The sequence below is a fragment of the Ambystoma mexicanum genome, chromosome 1q (assembly GCF_040938575.1).
Source record: "Ambystoma mexicanum isolate Mex_15411 chromosome 1q, UKY_AmexF1_1, whole genome shotgun sequence".
Lineage (NCBI taxonomy): Eukaryota > Metazoa > Chordata > Amphibia > Caudata > Ambystomatidae > Ambystoma > Ambystoma mexicanum.
Window position 1 is genome coordinate 834544244 of NC_090922.1, and position 18983 is coordinate 834563226.

Sequence of the window (18983 nt, forward strand, 5' to 3'; positions counted from 1 at the left end):
TCCTTTGAAAAACCCATGCTCAGGTATGTTGCCAATCAAAAGCAATCAATGTTGTAAAGCAGTGGCAGGAGAATGTACGCTAATGGGAATATGGTAGGAATATGTATCCACTTCTAGAATAATTAATGCTACAAACTATTTGCCCTGTGACAGAAATGTGCATACATAAAAAGGAGGAACACGTGTGATTAGTTGTTGTTCTTTCATTCTTGGAGGATCTGAAATAACCACTGACATTGGTTGTGGTTTTTGTCTATCAAGGTGGTGTGGAGAATCATAACCAAGAACTTCAGAACACCTGCTTTCAACATAATGTTACAATGACTCCACTCACCGGTCGAGGGTATAGATCTGGAGAAGAGGCCTCCTCTCTTTCATCTTCCAACTCTGAGTTGAGAAACAGGTTCTGCAAAGCAGTCGTGGTGTCCTCAGGTTCTTGCAAATACGAAGGTGGACCTCTGGGCATTGATTCTTCACGTTGGGGTGCCTCTTTCCGATGGAGAGCCAGATTACTGAGATGGATCTTCTTGTGCCGCGCCTTCTGGATCTCCTGCAGCTGTCTGACGGTGTCTTTCACATAGTTTTGTAAGAGGCTCTCTGTTAACAAGCTCACTTTCTCAACCTGGTTACCAACCTCTGAAACTCTCTCTTCACTTGATGGTATCGGACTTCTAGGTTCAATTTGAGGTTTCTCCTGTGTCAGAAGGTTCAGTAGAGGTGTTGTGAATGTCTCAACCTCTTGAGACTGCACCCCCAAATAAGGTGCTCCTGAATGATTGTCCAGGGTTATGGGTACACCAGAAGTCTCCAATACCTCAGCTGACAAATCATGTTTTGCAATGCGTTGGTTAGTGTGATCTGGCGAGGATGATGGAGACTGATCATGACACAACTGCACATCTGCAAGGCTCTCTATAATGCTGCTTTCCTTTGATCTAGAAACTGTATCTGTACTTTCTGAAAGGGATGTAGCCGAAAGTGTTATGCCAGCTTGTTCTACAACAGGGGTTTTAACCTTTGGGGTTTGATCATGCTCTTCTCGTACTGTTTTATGCTCTTCTTGATCTTTCCATTCCTGCTCAAGCTGAAGGTTAGTATCCACATCTAAGAAGGAATCATCTTTTACTTCTGTGATCACTTCAAAATCTGTTGTAAAATGAAAGATTTTGTGAGGTGGCGCAAAAATGCCATGCTTTTCCTCGCAATCAAAATATTTTGTACCATTGTATGTCCCATCATTGTTTCCTTCAGGTTTGTCCAATTCCACTCCAGCCCACAACCCTTCGGCAAAGTGTGTCCCCCCCATAAAGCGAAGGGTACCAGGCTGAACGTTGCTGACCAGGACTCTGTCGCCTAGCTGGAAATTCAGAAAGGAGTCAGCCTCCAACGATAGGGGTGGGACGTGTGATGTGACCCGATCAACTTCGATGTTTGGTTCATGCTGATCTTTTTCTTGTACTTCAGATGTCGATATAAGCAAAAGGAGCCTTTCAGAGTGAATGCTGCCTGATAAAGAGAGCGATTTTCCACTAACGTGCTCACTAATATCTTCATCACTTTCAAGGCTACATGATCGACGTCTAGGATCCTTAGTGTGCTGAGACACTTCTCTCTCTGATACAGGGATATCTTCACTAGAGAATTCTTTTCTGGCAGACATGGCAGATGAGGATTCAAAGTCATCCCTGTAGGTCTCAGCTCGAGGTGTCCCTTCAACTGAGGCCAACTTTCTTGGAGAGGACACTTCAAAATCTTCAGAATAAGATGGTTCCCTTCTGAATGAAGATTGCCCTGAGTGTGGGCCCTCAGGTTCTTCAGCAAGTTTGCTGAGTGTATGAGGATGACCTTCAGAGGCACCATTCTGGTATTCGTGAACACATTTCTCCAGTTTCTCTTGCCCGGTATGAAGACTTTCAGCGCCCAGGTCAATATGAATGCCAAGGGACCCATTTTCTTTGGTTAACTTGTCTTTTGAAGCAAGTCCTGATGGTCTACTCTGTCCCAGGTCTAGTTGCAGTGCAGAATCCAACTTTAGGGAGATTACGTGATCAGTATCTTCTGCTTCAGATTCTATTACTTCTTCTGGAATATCTGACCTCTGGCTAGAGACAACACTTTCATCTCCAGACACCTCTTCCGGCCTCCCTATTGCTCGGCCACGTTCCGTAAGTACAGGAGAGGAGGGTAGACTGTCTAAGGTGTCCTTCACTGGTGACTTGGGAGATGGTGTCCGAGAGCACACTTCTGCATCGGGCACCCTCTTCAAGCTTGCTGACTGGATGCTATCAGGACTTAATGAAACTGAAACAAAAGAGACACATGTTTTACTATCCAAATGCAAATCAGCACAGTAGATCTAGAACACAGGTTTTCCCAATTGTCAAACACCTTTTTCTAACCCATTCTGAAATGGTGACAATGAAATGGCTAAGTGTGCAGTCTAGTTAGTACTGTAAACAGGGCTTTTTAGGGAGTAGAGCTCAACCCATTTTGTGAGCTACATAGTTATCTGTATGCATATGCATTGTCTAACCAATACTAACACAGGGGCAATCAATAGGCTATAATTGGTGTACAATCCTCCTAAAATACATATGCAGTGAGGTTAGAGAGCTATTATGTCTCCATCATCCAGAAATAGGGACCCCAAGGCATGAGAATTACTCACCTGTAACAGCAGTTCTCCAGAGGTGGAATTTTTCATAAATTCACATGCTTGAAAATTCCCTTTCATGAGCCTGGGAGGCCACAGTACATAATAAAGTAATAAAATACAAAGACTTAACTTATAGTGTACCCACCTTACTTTTGGTGCCTTTTCCCCTATGCCAACAGGGAGGTGGGGGGGGGGAAGAGGACTCCACACCAGTCAGGTGATTTCAGATTCATAGAGTAAAATTAAGCACCCATGCCTCGAAAGGGAGGCTAAGGGGATTACATGATAATCTATGAAAAAAACAATGCTAGAGAACTACAGTTACAGGTAAAACATTCTTTGCCAGCATTGGATCGTTTATAGATTAAGATGCTTGAAAACAATACCAAGCAGAACATCACAAACCTTATAGAAGAGGCATGCTGCTCCTATCTTAATGAAAATGCTGCTGAAGGACCACCTGTCCTACAGAGAACTCTGCTTTAGCATCCACTTGTAGGCAGTAGTGCTTGGAGAACACATTGAGGGTTATGCATGTCTGCTTCCAGCAGATGTCCTGTAGCCTTAAAATAACATGGAATGTTGTGGCGGTTGCCTTGGCTCATATAGTGTGTGCATGAAGTGACAGGCCAGTGGACTAGCTGTTCTGCCATCCTGTGGCAGCTATTGATGCAAACAATGTTCCACCATGGGATTCCTTTCTTTGAAAGGTGCAAACCATGTTCAGAAGACCATGGATAACGAAAATGTGCTCAGACACTTGTCGGTCCTTGGTCCTCTCAATGGAGAAGCACAGAACACATTTTACATCCAGGGAGTGAAGGGTCTGTACAGGTAGTGTGGAATTTATCATTTATTATATTTGAATATTTGTCCAGCGCTGGCCCTATGCAAAGGGTCTCATAGAGCCTTACAAGGTAAACATTTAAAAAGGTGGGGGGCAAAACAGAAGTTAAAACATTTTTCAGTATAAGAAGAAAGGATAAACAGGTGATGGCAGGTGGCTGGATTAGATGTGAGAAAACGGGTAGGTTTTGAGGCTTTTTCTGAAAGTGGCGATGGATGGTGTGGTACGAATGTGGAGTGGTAGTGTGTTCCAGGCTCTGTGTGCCCACTGGATGAATGCTTGTGTTTGTGTGCATGCTAGTTTGTAGAGTGAAATGTGTAGGAGATGTTGGCTAACTTGTCTGTTTGGGTGGGGGATGGGTATCAGTTTGTTCTGGCGGTAGGAATCCAGTCGGATCGCCTTTTTTTAGCTTGATGGCTTTGTATGCAATGCAGAGAATTTCTAAAGGAATTCTCTACGGTATGAGGAACCAGTGGAGTTGGCAAAGAGCTGATGTGATGTATGAATGTTTGGTTAGGTACAGGATGAGCTTGGCTACTGCGTTCTGTATGGCTTGCAGTGGAGCGATGGTTCTGTTGGGAAGTCCGGTGAGGAGAGAGTTCCGATAGTCCAGCTTGGATAGAAACTAGTGCTTGGACTACTCTACGGAAGTTGTAAGAGGGATGGATGTGCTTCATCTTGTGTAGGAGTAGCTGTAGGTTACAAGTTTTGGTGATGGCAGCTATGTGGCATGTGATGGTAAGGTGAGGGTCGATGGTAAAGCCTAGGGAATTGACCGGTGAGGAAATTGATATTTGTGGGTTGTCTGGAGTGAGTTCTTTGATCCAGGGTGTGAGGCTGGTATGTTCCTGGTGAGGCATATAAGGAGGTATTCTGTTTTGGTGGGCTGAGTTAGAGGAAGTGGGCAGCCATCCAGGTTGTGATGGTGGAGACGCAGCTTTGGAGGGTGTGGTTTTTTGAAGTGGATGGGATTTGGAAGTAAATGTGTGTGTCGTCAGCATATTGGTGGAAACAGACGTGGCTTTTACTAACAATTTGTCCAAAGGATATGTAGGATGAAGAGGAGGGGACACTGGGATGATTCTTGGGGAGCCTAGTACTTGACTCAGTGGAAGTAGATTGATAGGGGTACATGGAGACAAAGTGTTTTCTGTCAGCAAGAAAGCAGGAGAACCAGTTGAGAACAGTGCCCAAGAGTTTCAGCCTGTGGGATAGGATGTTTAGGAGAATGGTGTGGTCAATGGTGTGCAGGTTCAAGAAGGGATTGTTTCCTTTATCTGTTGTCAAGGTCATTGAGGATCTGAATTGAAATGGCCTCAGGGCTCAGGCTTGGTTGCAAGCCAGATTGGAAGGGTTTGAGAAGATTGTTTGTGATGTGTTGTTCGAGTTGTATCGCAACAACGCATTCCATGATTCTGATGAGTTATGTCAGGATAGTGATGGGATGGCAGATTTCAGGAAGCCCAGGGTTGAGGAAAGGGGCAAATATGTCCTATTTTGGGTGTGGACGGGATTGTACCATATGTGAGGCAGGATTTGATGATGTTAAGAAAATGTAGAGCCCGGGTGAAGATGCGGCTTGGTGTGGCCAGGCATCATGCCGGATGTGTGGTAGTTATGTATTTGCTGTGAGGGTGATGGGGGTGTCACGGTTGATGGTGTGAAGTCCCATTTGTTTGCAAGTTTGGGAGTAGGGTGTGGGAGTGGGACTGCCGAGGGGATGTTGTGTATTTTAGGGTTGAAGTAGTCAAATGGAGAACTCCATAATGACGAGGATGAGGGTGTGGGCAGTGGTTTGGAGAGTGACTTGGCAATCCTGAAAGGTTGTGTGCGATTGGTGTCGATTGGAGTCCTTGGAGGTAGTGGGCTACTTTGCCGTTGCATACTGCCATCTTGTATTTGTTGCGGGAGTCCTTGAGTGATGTCCTGGTGACAAAGCATGGGTTCTTTTTCCAGGCTTTTTGATTGTTCACAGAAGAATGGTAAGATCTTGTTTGATTGAAAGTAAAGTCTGTCCTTAAAGAACCTAGAAAAAGGTTATTGGGATGAAAGGGCCTGGATCTCTCCCACAATTCTACTAGATCTAAGCACCAATAGGAAGACTTCCATCCAAAAGAGGAACTTCATGACCGCTTTGTGAATAGGTTCAAAGGGAGGCTTCAAAAATATTATCAACGCTATGAAAAGACATTGATTGTCCATAAGAGGTACCCTTCAATAACTGCTTCACTGACAGGTGAATGGGGAAAAAGGGATGCAAAGTCCAGTAGTAGAGTAGTATGTGATTGCAGCCAAATGTACCTTTAGACGTTGTAAGGAAACACAGGTATGATGGGTTTTGTATACCTCTTTATTTCCTTAGCAGGTAAGGGAGTTCATCACAAAGAGGCCCCCGTTGGGACAATAATCTCAGCATCTTGACTCCAGTGTAACCGCTGTCCCATCCGCTTCATCCCCACATTCTCTATCAACACTCTCATTCAACACTGGAATGAGCAGAACATCTCAAGCGTAAACAAGAAGTGACAACAGTTATTTATTTTATTTATTTATTGCGCATTTATAAGGTGCACTGTACAACAAGATGTTTCTAGGCACCACAAGGCAAAAAAGGGGGTGAAAAATAGGGGATAAAAACAACAGTAACAGTCCTACTATGCCATGTGACATTTGCATTGTGCAAGTGCAGGAAGACGTTCAGGGGGGTAGAGGGGAAAGGGTGGAGAATAATGCAAAGGAATAGATCCAGGGGGGAGGAGGTGTGGGGCCAGCCCAGGGGCCATGCATGTGCTTAGGGTGAGGGCCCAGACTACGGGGCTGGACAAGTGCTTAAGGGGGGGGCAGGCAGCAGAGGGCCACCAAGCAAAAAAGGGGGCTGATCAGCCTCCAGGCTGATAAGGAAAGAGGCCAGAGGAGGACAGTGCTGAATAGGGAGTGCTGGTGGAGACTGGGCAGGTGAGGGCATTTAGCAAGGAAGGGGAAGGAGGAAAGAGGTAGATAAGAGTAGAGTCTTGAGAAGCTTCCGGAACTTAAGTAGGTCAGGCTCAAGTCTGAGAAGGACAGTGAGGCCATTCCAGAGGGATGCACCTGCCGAAGAGAGAGATCCACCCCCCCACTCTCTCCTTTGAAAAACGTCTGATCTGCAGAGAGTTGGAGCTAGAAGACCGATGGACTCTAGCAGGGAGGTATTTAAGGAGATGGAGTTGGTGGAAGCGAGGTCACAGGCCTCAGAAGGCCTCGTGGATGATGCAGAGGACCTTGAATTTGATCCTTGCAGCCACTGTGAGCCAGTGAAGAGATTTCAGGCTGGAGAGATGCAGTCCCTGGGCTGGAGTCTTGTAGTCCTGTTCTGAATAAGTTGAAGGGGATGAAGAGTGGAAAGGGGAAGATTGAGGAAGAGGCTGTTGCAGTAGTCCAGCCTAGGGAGAACCAGAGTTCTGGAGACATTGAGTTTTTGGGGCGGATGTAAGGAAGGGGAGAATACCTCTGAGCAGGTGAAGCAAAAAATGGGCCTCCTTGGCAAGCGCTGTAATGTGAGGGGAGAATGAGAGAGCAGAGTCGAAGATGACACCAAGGTTTTTTGGCTCACTAGATGGTGAGGGGGGACCCAAGGAGAGTAGCCAGAGAGAAGGAGGGAAGCAGGGTGCAGGATACCCTGTTCCAATGAGAGGGATCTCGGTGTTACTGGTATTAAGGCAGAGCTCATTAGTTGAGCACCATACCTGAATAGCAGTCCAGAACGAGAGAGGGGGAAGATGAGTTAGCGGGGGGGAGTTTAGAGGAGAGCTGGGTGTCATCAGCATACCCATGCAAATGAGCAGAGAAGGAGGACATCTAGTGGACCAAAGGGGCAAGGTAGATACTGAAAAGCCACTGTGATAAGATACAACCCCGGGGATGCCACAGGTGGAGTGAGAGGTAGAAGAAAGGAAGCGGCCCAGTTGCACTTGGGAAGGTAGTTTATAAAGGAAGGTGGTCAACCAATCCATTGCCAGGTCTATGATACCAAGGGTATCGTGAAGCCGCTTTAAGAGGGTAGCATGATTGACCGTGTCAAAGGCAGAGGAAAGATCAAGGAAGATGAGAACAGAGGGGGAGTTTGAATCAAGGTTTGAAAGCAGTACTTCACAGGTGTCAGAAGAGCAGTTTCCATGCCTCTGGATGCTCTGAAGCCAGACTGGTGGTCATGGAGGCAGCCAACAGATTCAGTGTGGCGGGTCAGTTGGGGGATGACTAATTTCTCCAAGTGTTTACCCAGGATGGGGGAAATGGAGATAGGGCGATAGTCGAACAGGAGGGGTCGGCAGCATCCTTTATAGGAGAGGGTGCACAAGGGAGTGCTTGAGAGAAAGTGGGAACGAGCCAGTGTCAAAGGAATGGTTATAGATATCGGAAGACAGGAGCAAGAGTTTAGATGTTGTCCTTGATAGTTCTGGAGGAGCTAGGGAGCACCTGTTTGAATAAGGCTTTCTTAGAGCGGACAGCTTTAGAGACCTCATCCGGTGCTATGGGACAGGAAGAGGAGAATATAGGGGAGGTGTGCCGAGGGAGGATTGAGAGTAGGAGGGTGTCCTGGGTTTTGGTAGTTAAATGGTGGGCTAGTGCACAACAGAGGGCCTGGGAAAGCAGAGGAGAGATGGAGACTGCAGTAAGATTGGCGAGTTCCTTAAAGATTTTGAAGAGTTCAACCGTGTTGTTGGGGGCCCCAGAGATGGCGGCTTGGATATGGGCCCTCTTCTTGGAACATATGGTGAGACGTTTGTGCCTTTGGAGCAAGCGACAGGCCAGTTTGTCTGTGGATGTGGTAGATGCCTGCCACTTCCGTTCAGCGACTCTGCACTTGCGTTTCAGAGTGGCTAGATTGTAGTCATACCAACTTCTGCATTTGAAGGCAGGCTTCAAACGGATCCTCATGACAGGGCCAAGAGTATCAAGGGTTCTGGAGATAGAGAGGTGAAAGTTAGCAAGTGCTGAGTCAGTAGAAGAGTCAGTGGAAGAGGTGGGTGGAGGAATGAAAGTGGCTGCAAAAGCTGCAGTTGACACTCGCTTCATCAGACATATGTTGGAGAAGGAGATCGGCAGTACAGGTAGAGGTTAGGCCAGGGGGCCCAAGAGCTCCAGATGAGAGGAGAGGAGGAAATGGTCAGACCAGAAGAGGGGTGTGGTGAGAGGGTTAGAGATGGGGATGTCAGTTGAAATGTGTGCATCCAGGTTGTGACCAGCTGAGCAGGTCGGACCAGGGGGAAGAATGGTGAGGGAAAGAGTTAGAGGTCACGGAACAGTACAGTGGCTATTTCAGAGTAATCAAGATGAATCATGAAATCAATGAGGAAGAGAAGTGTGGAGGTAGAGGTCATGAGAGAGGGGGTGAGGTCAGTCCATTCAGAGATGAAGAGGGGGAGTGGGCCAGGGAGGCCTATAGATGGTGGTGAGAGTAAGCGAGAAGCTAGGAAAGACACCAAGCCTACAGACAAGTCTGTCAAAGGAGAAATATGCTGGAATGTGTATGATGGTAGCAGGGACCCATTCACTGAAGATCAAGGCAACTCCGCCTCCTGCCGGTTAGGCCTGGGTTTGGAGAGGATCTTCTAGTCATCAGGTTAAGAGAACTAAGTGAACTATGTGCAATGAAGAACATCCGGCTGGCTCAGAGTCCAGTATATAACATCAGGGAACTGTGCAACACCCCATGTTATCCAAATGAAGGGTAATAGTTGATTAGGTTGAAAGTTTTTGGTCGAAGATCGTTTTGCAAACAAAATAGACAAACATCTCCACTTCTTGACATAGGCCATTATGGTAAAAGGGGCTTACGGGAAGGTAGGAATCTCAGTGCACTACTTTGGGAGGTCTAGATGTCCAAAACATTGATGTCCAGGAACCAGGCCATAAGAGAGGGATTTGCTGTCACAGTTAAAGAGCCTGTCCTCATTGCAGGTGAACATTCAGGGATGAACACCGAAAGTGATGAATTCTGCTTTAAGAGGGCCATTAGGCCCCGAAATCAATCTTGTGGTGCAATGCTGGGGCTACGGAATGTTCTGGCAAGTAGCGTCCTGTAACCTCCTGAAACTTTCAGCATTAAGTATCTCAGAACAACGGCATATAGAAACTTCTCTATCCACTGATTCTTTCTTTCAGATTCTGCTTGCAAACTTGGAGTATTAGTTTTTTTTTCTCTGTGTTACAAATGCGTCTATGTCCAGTTTGCCAGGAAGCACTCCTGAAGCTGTAGATGTTCATCTCTCACTCATGGGATAAGATAGACTCCCTGCTCAGCCTAGCCACCAGTACGTGGTCCACACCTGGCAGATGGAAGGCCGTATTTGAAACCTTCTGCTTGAGGTCCAGAGTAATTGAGCATCCGTTGAGACGAGGGCTGATCTTGGGCCTGCTTGCTGTTAGGAAATACTTCCTTTACATCACCTTTCCTTCCATTTCTATGGCCCCCAAACATTTTGCTTTTATTTTTGTAACTGACCTACTCTTTTTACAGTGCAGCACCGTAAGCTTCACTACACCGGCTTTTGCCCATCTGTCATGGGGAAACTGACATGTCCTTCAGAGTGTCAGTACTGGGAAACATTGTTTCTTTTAGTCCTGTTACTTTGTTACTACTTTTAGTAACTTGTTATCACCTGTGGTAACTTTTTATCATTGTACAATGTATCTTACAATACAGTGCAATGGGGTACACTTTGTTTTGCCCTAGACTAACACTCAGAGGATTTCTGGTTACTGAGATGGAGAGAACCCACCGAAGATAGTCTTTTTTTTTTTAAACTTAATTTTTGGATTTTCTTTCAAACAGTTACATAACAACCACACCCACAGAAGGGTGTAACAACAATGCACCTTCAATAATCCTCCCTCCCCCCCACTCCCCCACCAGTCCTTCGGGCTCGTCGAGGTAGTGGCTCCTCTCAGCAAATATCAGTTAGGGTGCCCATCCCTACGTTTGGGTGAGCTCAGTTTCACTCTCCTGGCTCATTCACCTTCTTGGGGTCGTTGATGCAGAATCATCCGAGTTATTAACTAAATATGTAACAAGTGGGCCCCATATATCTGGAGGGCGTGTAGATGTTGGGGTAATGTCCTGATGAATTCTGTTTCTACATCCTGGCAGTAGAAAACGTCCTTTCGCCAGTTTATCACCGTTGGGACTGGGCCCCGACCCCAAGACATGGCAATTCTCCTGCGAGCTAATGTCACCAGGACTCCCGCCAGTTTCCTTATTGCTGGCGAGAGCTGTTTGGTCAACCCGAGTAGTGCTACCATCGGAATCGGTTGTAGCTCTTCCCCTACTATCGCCACCGCGGTCCGCAGGACCTGCATTCAGAATGGGGTTAGCGCGGGGCAGTCCCATGCAAGGTGGAAAAAGTCAGCTGCTGATGCTCCACATCTTTCACATGTCGCTTTCGACTCCGGCTGTTGTCGGCACTTTTTAGCAGGGGTGTGGTACGTTTGATGCAGAAAATTAAAGTGAATTTGCTTGAGGCGTGAGTTCAAAGCTATTTTTTGCGTTTGCCTCAGGATGTATGTCCAGTCCTCGTCTGGAATTGAGGTGCGGAGGGACCTTTCCCATCTTGTTTTCGTGCGTGTGTTGACAGGTACTGTGTCGGCTAATAATGATTTGTAAATTGAAGAGACTAGCCTGCCCTCATCCTGTGCTTGAATCACATTATGTAGAAAATGGCATGTTGGTGGTTGCTGTGGATATGTGGGGAAGAGTGCCTGCAGAGTGTAACAGAGTCTGAAATATAGGAAAATGGCTAGGGAAGTGTCTCTCCTCCTCTCAGCTGCTTGTTGGGGCGTTATATATTAATAAATCCCCCAGTGTGCTCATCTGTAGTTTCTCAACCCATTGATGAAAGACCCTTTCCGATGTTAGGGGGATCCCTTGTATGAATTTAATTGGGAGGAGAGGGGAGAATCTAATCTGAACGTTGTATTTTTGAGCCATCCTTTTCCAGATCCTGTAGGTCGCAAGAACTACGTTCAGCGTAGTGTGGGGAACTGGGAGTTGACTAATAATGTTAGCTTTCAGTAGATTGGGTGTTGCTAAGGCACTTTCTATTTCAACTGACGAAGTGCGTAGTATACCAGTAGCTGAGCAACTGCGCCTGGGCTGCCCAGTAATATCTTTCTAGATCGGGGAGTGCTAGGCCTTCACTGGATACCGGTAGTATTAGAGTCGAATGGGCCACCCTCGCTGGTTTGCCCGCCCGCAGTAGTTCGAGGACCAAACTTTTAATCCTCCTCAGGAGGGATTGTGGTACTAAAATAGGTATGTTTGCAAATAAGTACAGGAGTTTCGGGAGAATCACCATTTTAACCAGTGAGGCCCCCCCCACAAGGTCAGTGGGAGCGTCTTCCATCGGAATACTTTCTCCTGCAGTGTCTTTACCACTGCTTCGTAATTGTCACAAAATATGTCCTAATACTAAATTGGGGAACACTGCAAAAAGATTAAGACCACAGGAGTAAGCAGTAAACCCAATTGGTAGCAGTCTCCACCACCCAGATTTACCTGGTAGCTGTGGCTGAGCAGTCAGACTTCTCTCAAGAAGAGTAGGGCAGTGTATAGAGTATACACAATAGGGCTAAAAACACAGTAGAGCAAACAAACACTGACCAGAGCTTTGTATAAAAAGTATAGAATTATTTATTTAAAACACACTTTAGGCAATATACTAGCACTCTAAATCAAAAGCAAGTTAAAACACAGTCAGGTAAAGTATACATACCTCCCTAGATAACTATCAGACAAGTCAGAGTTAAAACATCACGATTTGTTAAACAGATGTGAGCGCATAACCCGATGGCACTCCAATAGTTCAGTTAAAGGGAGAGAAAAAGGCAAAGCATAGAAATAAAACAGGTCCCAACACTTTTAGGAGTTCTCAGCAAGGGAATAAAGGCAGTAAATACTGTGGAGCCAAAGTTCATAGGCCAGGCCCAATTTAAACGGAGCAAAGCAAAATGTGCCCAGGATCACACGGTTTAAAATGCACTAAAAGTCTTTGCAGAATGTTCAAAAGAGGTAGGGGTGATTCAAGAAGGTAAGGTTAGAAGGTCTGGGGCCAACCCAGTTGGCAAGCCAAGGATTTAAGGGTCTCCTTGGGCAAACCGAAGAAAGAGAGGCCAGGCAGGACACAGTACCTTAAACAGAGAGGAGGCTCCAGCGGTGGTAGTTGTTCCTGGCAGTGGTTGCAGTTCGTTGTTTCGAGCAGGGGAAGAGAGGATCTCGTCGAGGAGGAAACGTGGAGTCGTAGCAATGCACAGGGATGAAACCAACCAGTTCATCAATAAAAGGTGCGTTCCTTTTATTCGCGGTCAAAGCGGTGAAGCTTGGCTATCCGGCCGCCGGGGTGCTTGACACGGGCGATTCGACCAAGAGACGTCTTTGGAAGGCGAAAAGGGCGAACTGGTTCGTCCCACCAGCTCAGAGTAAGAAGACTCGTCCAGCAGAAGATCTTCTCTTGTCGTCGAGAAAGTGGTGAGGTGGTTGCAGCAAGGCTTCACCGGTGGTGTCATCGTTGCAGATGGCTCAGCTTCTTCCCTCTTCGGATTCTTAGGTCCTGTGGCGACTTCTGAATTCCAGTCCCAAAGGCCCTGCTTTTATGCCGAAAAACCCCCATTCATCAGCCTAGCTGTCAATCACATATGCTAAGTGGTGAGCCGGGCGGCTCACCACTGGGCCAATCAGAGTAGAGTGCGACTTGGGTTGCCAAGGTAATGCAGTCGAGGGTGCCAATTCCCCCCTCCACCCTTCCTGTGGAACCCAGACAGAGTGGCACCATTTGGAGGGCTTCTGTGGAGAAGCCCGCCAAAAAGTGGAACAAAGGGCTCGACCATGGTCAGAGTTACAGAGACGGACACAAACGCCATTTTAGAATCGAGTTCTGGCAAAAAGACCCAACCGTTAATTTAATATTAAATAAATAAACCAGCGGTATCTTTAACATTGCACCAAAAAGTGGTGCGTTTAAAATCAATGGGAACATCCCATTGAGAATATTCTGGTGGAATATTTTGTGTGGTAACCACTGCCACCAGCCAGAAACTCGACAAGGGGGGACTGGACAGTGCCCCCTTGAAAACAGACCCAGGGGCAATATAATGAACCCCGTCCAGTACTTCTACAATATGATGGTTTGTACTGGTTCTGTTCACAATTTAGGACTAGTAAAGTCAATGGTGACTTTACATGCCCTGGGAGACAATAGTCAGTCCCAGGTTATGGAGTCCATGTTTGGGGGGTCACTATGACACCCCTGTGTTACTGCACTGAGGGTGCTGTGTAACATACACAAAAAATAGATGATACCCTCTGGAGCAGAAAGAAATCCCCATAGCCATACCTCAAATCATGCATAGGAGTGGGAGGAAAAGAGTCTCACTCTTAGCAGGAGAAAAAAACAAACCCCAAAAATCCAGCAAAGCTGCTGGGGGACTCACTAGGTTTTGGAAGTTAGCCTTATAAGAGAATTTTCCCTAACACCTGGTGAGAGAACTTTACTTTTGTTGAAGACTCTTTGGTTATAGTGTAAGGGATAGAGGTAAGGTTTTGAATCAGGATGGTGCTTTCTTTAGTTACAGACATTCTGACGGATCCTTTAGTTTTTAGTTTGAGACAGGGAAACCCCTCTTAGAGTTAGGGATAACTAGGTTTTTTAATTCAATAAAAGGCTTAACCAACCACCATGACACCTCCTAGTCATTTGCCTTCTTCTGCACCCTTATAGTACCGTAAATATCCTCTCGTACGTCACCTCCAGCCACCGGACTCCATATGTAGAGAAATCTAGCGTGTACAACTTTTCTTCTCCTATTTTTCTTGCTACCTTGTCCCACGCTGCGCATGTATTATCGACAGGCTGCACTTCCTTAGTAGCGTTCCTCCCATCTTCCCCATAAAACAGACTTCAACTCGTCTGGATACGACAGTCCTCTCAATCCCCAAATTAGGCAGTTCTGACGTCGGGGCACTCCAGTATACTATATATTGTACTTGGGCTGCTAAATAATATCACTACAAATCTGGGTAATCCCGTCCTCTCCCTCTCATATGGCTTAGCCAATCCTTGCCTTGTTACCTGCAAAGGCTAGTTTAATGAGCCACCGTCTATCCCATGTCCAAAATGTAGCGGGAGGTACTTTTGGCACTTTGTTAAAAAGAGCCGGGGTGTTTGGGAGATAGGAAGGTGTATCCAAGTGTCAAATCTGTTTAAAAGTTGTTAGATACTTTCACATAGTTTTCCACATATAAGGGAGGCTACATAGGTGGAAATCATTATGCCGAGATATCTGCTGCCTAGTGGGCACCACTTAAAAGAAGCCCATACATCTTCCGGTGTCAAGGGTAATATTTCCGACTTATCCCAGTTAATTTTCATCCCAGAGAGCCTGCCAAAACCTGGACATCCTGATCTAAGACTTGCAATTTATGCTTTGATATTTTACATACACCAACAGGTCGTCTGCATAAAGAGAGAGACAATGCTTAGCTGCAAATAAATCTTCACCCTTCTATGCCCATGACACTCCTTGATATAACAAGCCAGGGGCTCTATAGCTAGAGCTAAAAGGAGGGGAGAAAGAGGGCACCCTTGTCTTGTCCCCCCCGTGATGGATGTATAGCCCCTGATACCTTCTGGTTGGTCCACATCATTGCTCTGATATGTTATTTGGCATTTATATAGCGCTCTATATCGCACTGGTAAGACCTCAAAGCGCTGGTAGATTGAACCCCCAAGGGACCATAGTCTAGGTCAGTTGAGAGAGTAAGGTGTCATAGGGTGCTTGGGTGCACGAGTTGTGTGTAGCTGATGTAATTGCCTGATGGTAGCTTCATCATAGCATTAGGTGTGCTGGTACTGATATCAGTTGAATGTGTGTAGTCTGGAGGGTGGACACCAAGACTGGGTTCTGGCTGCGTTAGGCCTGTGTAGGACGCTTATTTGTGCAGCTAGGCCCGTTTGTCATTGTATGTGCAGCTAGGCCCGTTTGTCATTGTATGTAGCTGCGTTTTATTCGAATAAGGTGTTCAAGGGGTGATGTTTGTATGTGAGCAGCTAGGCCGAAATCGATCGAGGTGTGTATCTGCACTCTAATTGTGTGATGGTGTAGAGTAGAGAGTAAGCATAGTGATATGGCAGGTGAGTGTTTGGGTAGAGTTATGATCTAAGGAGCTCACTATTCGGATATCAAGCGTGCGCTTGCTAAATAGTGACTTAATAAGCGTATTCAGTGGCGTCATTGCTGGGGATCTCATTGAGCATTAGTCATCGGGATGCAAGGTTCAATTGCTTCAGGTGGTCGTGGGCGATAATACGGAAAGAGCCACGTTTACACAGCTTTGCGGAACGTCAAATAGTCTTGGGTGTGTCGAATATGTGGGGAAGCGAGTTCCACAGAGTTGGGGCCAAGGTTGAGAAGTTGGATCCTCCGATCCTGACAGAGGTAGAAGTTGGAATCATTAGAAGGAGGGCAGTGCTTGATCTTAGGGTGTAGGGTGGGAGGTATGGTTTTATCTTTTCTTGTCGGTACAACGGGCCAGTCTTGTGGACTGCTCGGTGAGTGATGCATAATGTCTTGAAGGTAGCCCTTCATCTGACTGGGAGCTAGTGGAGGATTCGGAGAGCTGGCGAGCTGTGGTCTCTTAGACCCAGTGCAAGGAGCAGTTTGCGGCAGCGTTTTGGGCTCTTTGGAGTTTGTTGAGTTGGCATGCCGGAGCTCCTAGGTATAGGGAGTTTGCATAGTCCAGTCTCGACATCACAATAGACATGGCTGCGGCAAGTCTGTTCGGGTAGGAGAGGTATGGAAAAATGCATCTAAGAAGTTTGAGGTGGTAGTGACAGCATGTTGACACATTGTTGATCCGACAGGAGAGGGTTAGGCCCGAGTCCATAGTGCAGCCTAGGGGTTTCACTGTATCGGAGAGGGGTGGGGGGCGGTCAGAGGGAAGGGGGCCATGAGAGTGGATGTGGTAGAAGGGCAGTATTGCCACACACCACGATTTCAGTTTTATCAGGGTTCAAAAGGAGGAGGTTTATTGTCATCCATCAATCAATATCGCAGAGACAGGCTTCAAGGTCGGAAAGGGGGTTGGTGCCTGACTTGGGAATTCTTAGGATAATTTGAGTATCGTCAGCATAGTTGAAGCAGGAGATGTTGTGCATGCAAATGATTCCTGGTAGAGTGGTCATACAGAGGTTGAACAGGAGAGCAGATAGGCATGCGCCTTGGGGTACTCCAGTGTTGACCGAGCGAGCAGTTATCGTGTTTCAAGGCGCGACGAGGCAAGGGAGGGGGAACAGCGGGAAGACAGACAAGCAATCCTACTAGGTCAGGTGTCATTCAGATCATGCAAGTGCATGGGAAGGGGAAGGAGGGAAGTGGAGAGGGGGGTAGGGGACAGTGCAGTACATGGGATAATAAGATAAATAGCCAAGTAAAAGTAAAGCCAGCAGGTGGCAAGTGCTGGTAAGGGACTGTAGGGATACAGAAACAGTCTCCAAGTGCTGGGGTTGCCAGGAGGGCAGTACAGGAGTGCGACTGGCGGGGAGAGTGCGGGCCAGGGCCCGAGATCAGCGGGGGGCCAGGTAACCAGTGCAGTATCAGTATCAGCCAGGAAGTCAGCAGAGGAGAGGAGGAGAAAAAGCAGAAGCAAAGAGAAAGATTTTGAGGTGTTTCCGGAACCGGAGATGATTCTCCTCAAGTTTCAGGGAGGCTGTTCCAGAGGGAGGCCCCAGCCGAAGAAGGAGATCTACCACCAACTCGTTGCTTGGAGAAGCGTCTGACCCAGAGGGAGTTGGAGGTGGATGAGCGAAGAGCTCAAGAAGGAAGATATTTAGGAAGGGAGGGGTATTGAGGCCCCAGGCCCTAAAGAAGGCCTTGTGGACAATGCAGAGGGGTTTGAACTTAATCCTTGCAGCCACTGGGAGCCAATGCAGAGATTTCAGTCCTGGAGAGATACGATCCCTGGGCTTGAGGCCAAGGACAAGTCTCGCAGTCCTGTTCTGGATGAGTTGCAGAGGGCGGAGAGTAGAAGCAGGCAGATTTAGAAAGAGGCTGTTGCAATAGTCCAACCTAGAGAGAATCAGAGCTATGGAGAGACGTAAGAGATGTGAGGAGAGAAGGAGAGTGTGGAGTCGAAGATGACCCCAAGGTTTTTGGCTTCACAGGTGGGAGTAGGAAGAGGGCCAAGAGAGGCCGGCCAGAGAGTGACAGGAAAGGAGGGAGCGGGTGTGCCGATGAAGAGAATCTCGGTTTTACTGGCATTAAGGCAGAGATCATTGGCGGCACACCACTCTTGGATGGCGGACAGACAGTCCGAGATGAGAGAGGGAGAAGAGGTGGAAGAGAGAATCCTGAAAATAAGCTGAGTGTCATACGCATAGGGGAAAAGGGGAGAGGAGGGTTATTTGTTTCCTGTTGCAGAGGAAGGATGCAATCCATTTGAGAGCAGTGCCACGGAATCCTAGAGAGTGAAGACGGTCAAGGAGGATTGAGTGGTTAACCGTGTCAAAGGCTGCAGAGAGATTGAGAATCAATGCTGCGCAGCCTTCAGAGTCTGCAGTGACCTCGAGATCATCCCAGATCGATATCGGAGTGGTTTCAGTTACATGTCCCGGTCTCAAGCCAGATTGTGCGGGATCGAGGAAACAGCTGGATTCAACAAAGGAGTTGAGCTGGGAGTATGCAGTCCGGTCAATGAGTTTCGCGAGAAATCTGGTGTTGGAGATCGGTCTGTAATTTTTGGGGTCATGCGGGTCAAGGAATGCCTTTTTTAGAAATGGCTCGACTATTTTGAAGGCATCAGGGAAGATGCCAGAGGTGAGGGATTCATTTAGAATGGCTCTTGCATGTTCTCCTGTGCAGGTAGACGAGAATATTTATTTCAGGACAGAGACAGGGCAGGGGTCGGGACGATCCCGAGGGTTTACTGGCTGATAGTAGGTCAAGGAACTGGTCTCTTGGAGATGGGTTTAAAGGAGTCGATGGTAGGGAAATTGGGCATCGGGCAATGGGATCAGAAGGGGTCGGTGATGGGGGGGTGGGAGGAAGGACAGTTTGGTGCTAAGGGATGTCGTCCTGTCAAGAGCGGTGTGGTAGAAGTGTAGGGAGAGGGAGTTGCAGAGTGATTGTGTGGGGGTGGATTGGGTAGAGGAGCAAGTGGGTTTGACGAATTCTGATATGATAATGTGACGTTCTTTCCTGCGGTTGCCACAGTTGAGAATTTGTTTATTGTAATAGGCTTTATTGGCCTTTCGAATTACAGCTTTGTAGTTACGGTGGCAGTGCGAACATAGATCTGCTGAGACCAGTTTTAGATGCTCGCCATTTGCGTTCAAGATAGTTATATTGTTTTTTGGCATTCCTCAGGTGGGGCGTGAACCATTTGGGGGATGGTCCATTGCGTGAGGAAATGGAGCGCGAGAAGAATTAGTGCGTCATTAAGCCAGGAGTCGAAAG

At 47.1% G+C, this 18983-nt stretch overlaps 1 protein-coding gene across 3 annotated transcripts in view; it reads right to left on the reverse strand.

Moving 5' to 3' along the window:
* Window positions 1-18983, reverse strand: part of CEP350 (centrosomal protein 350) — a 2433119-nt gene that overhangs the window by 190674 nt on the left and 2223462 nt on the right. For all 3 annotated transcript variants that reach the window (XM_069641456.1, XM_069641455.1, XM_069641457.1), the window contains one exon: window positions 335-2301. In XM_069641456.1, coding sequence (XP_069497557.1) covers window positions 335-2301 — 1967 coding nt within the window. The remainder of the gene's footprint in view (window positions 1-334; window positions 2302-18983) is intronic.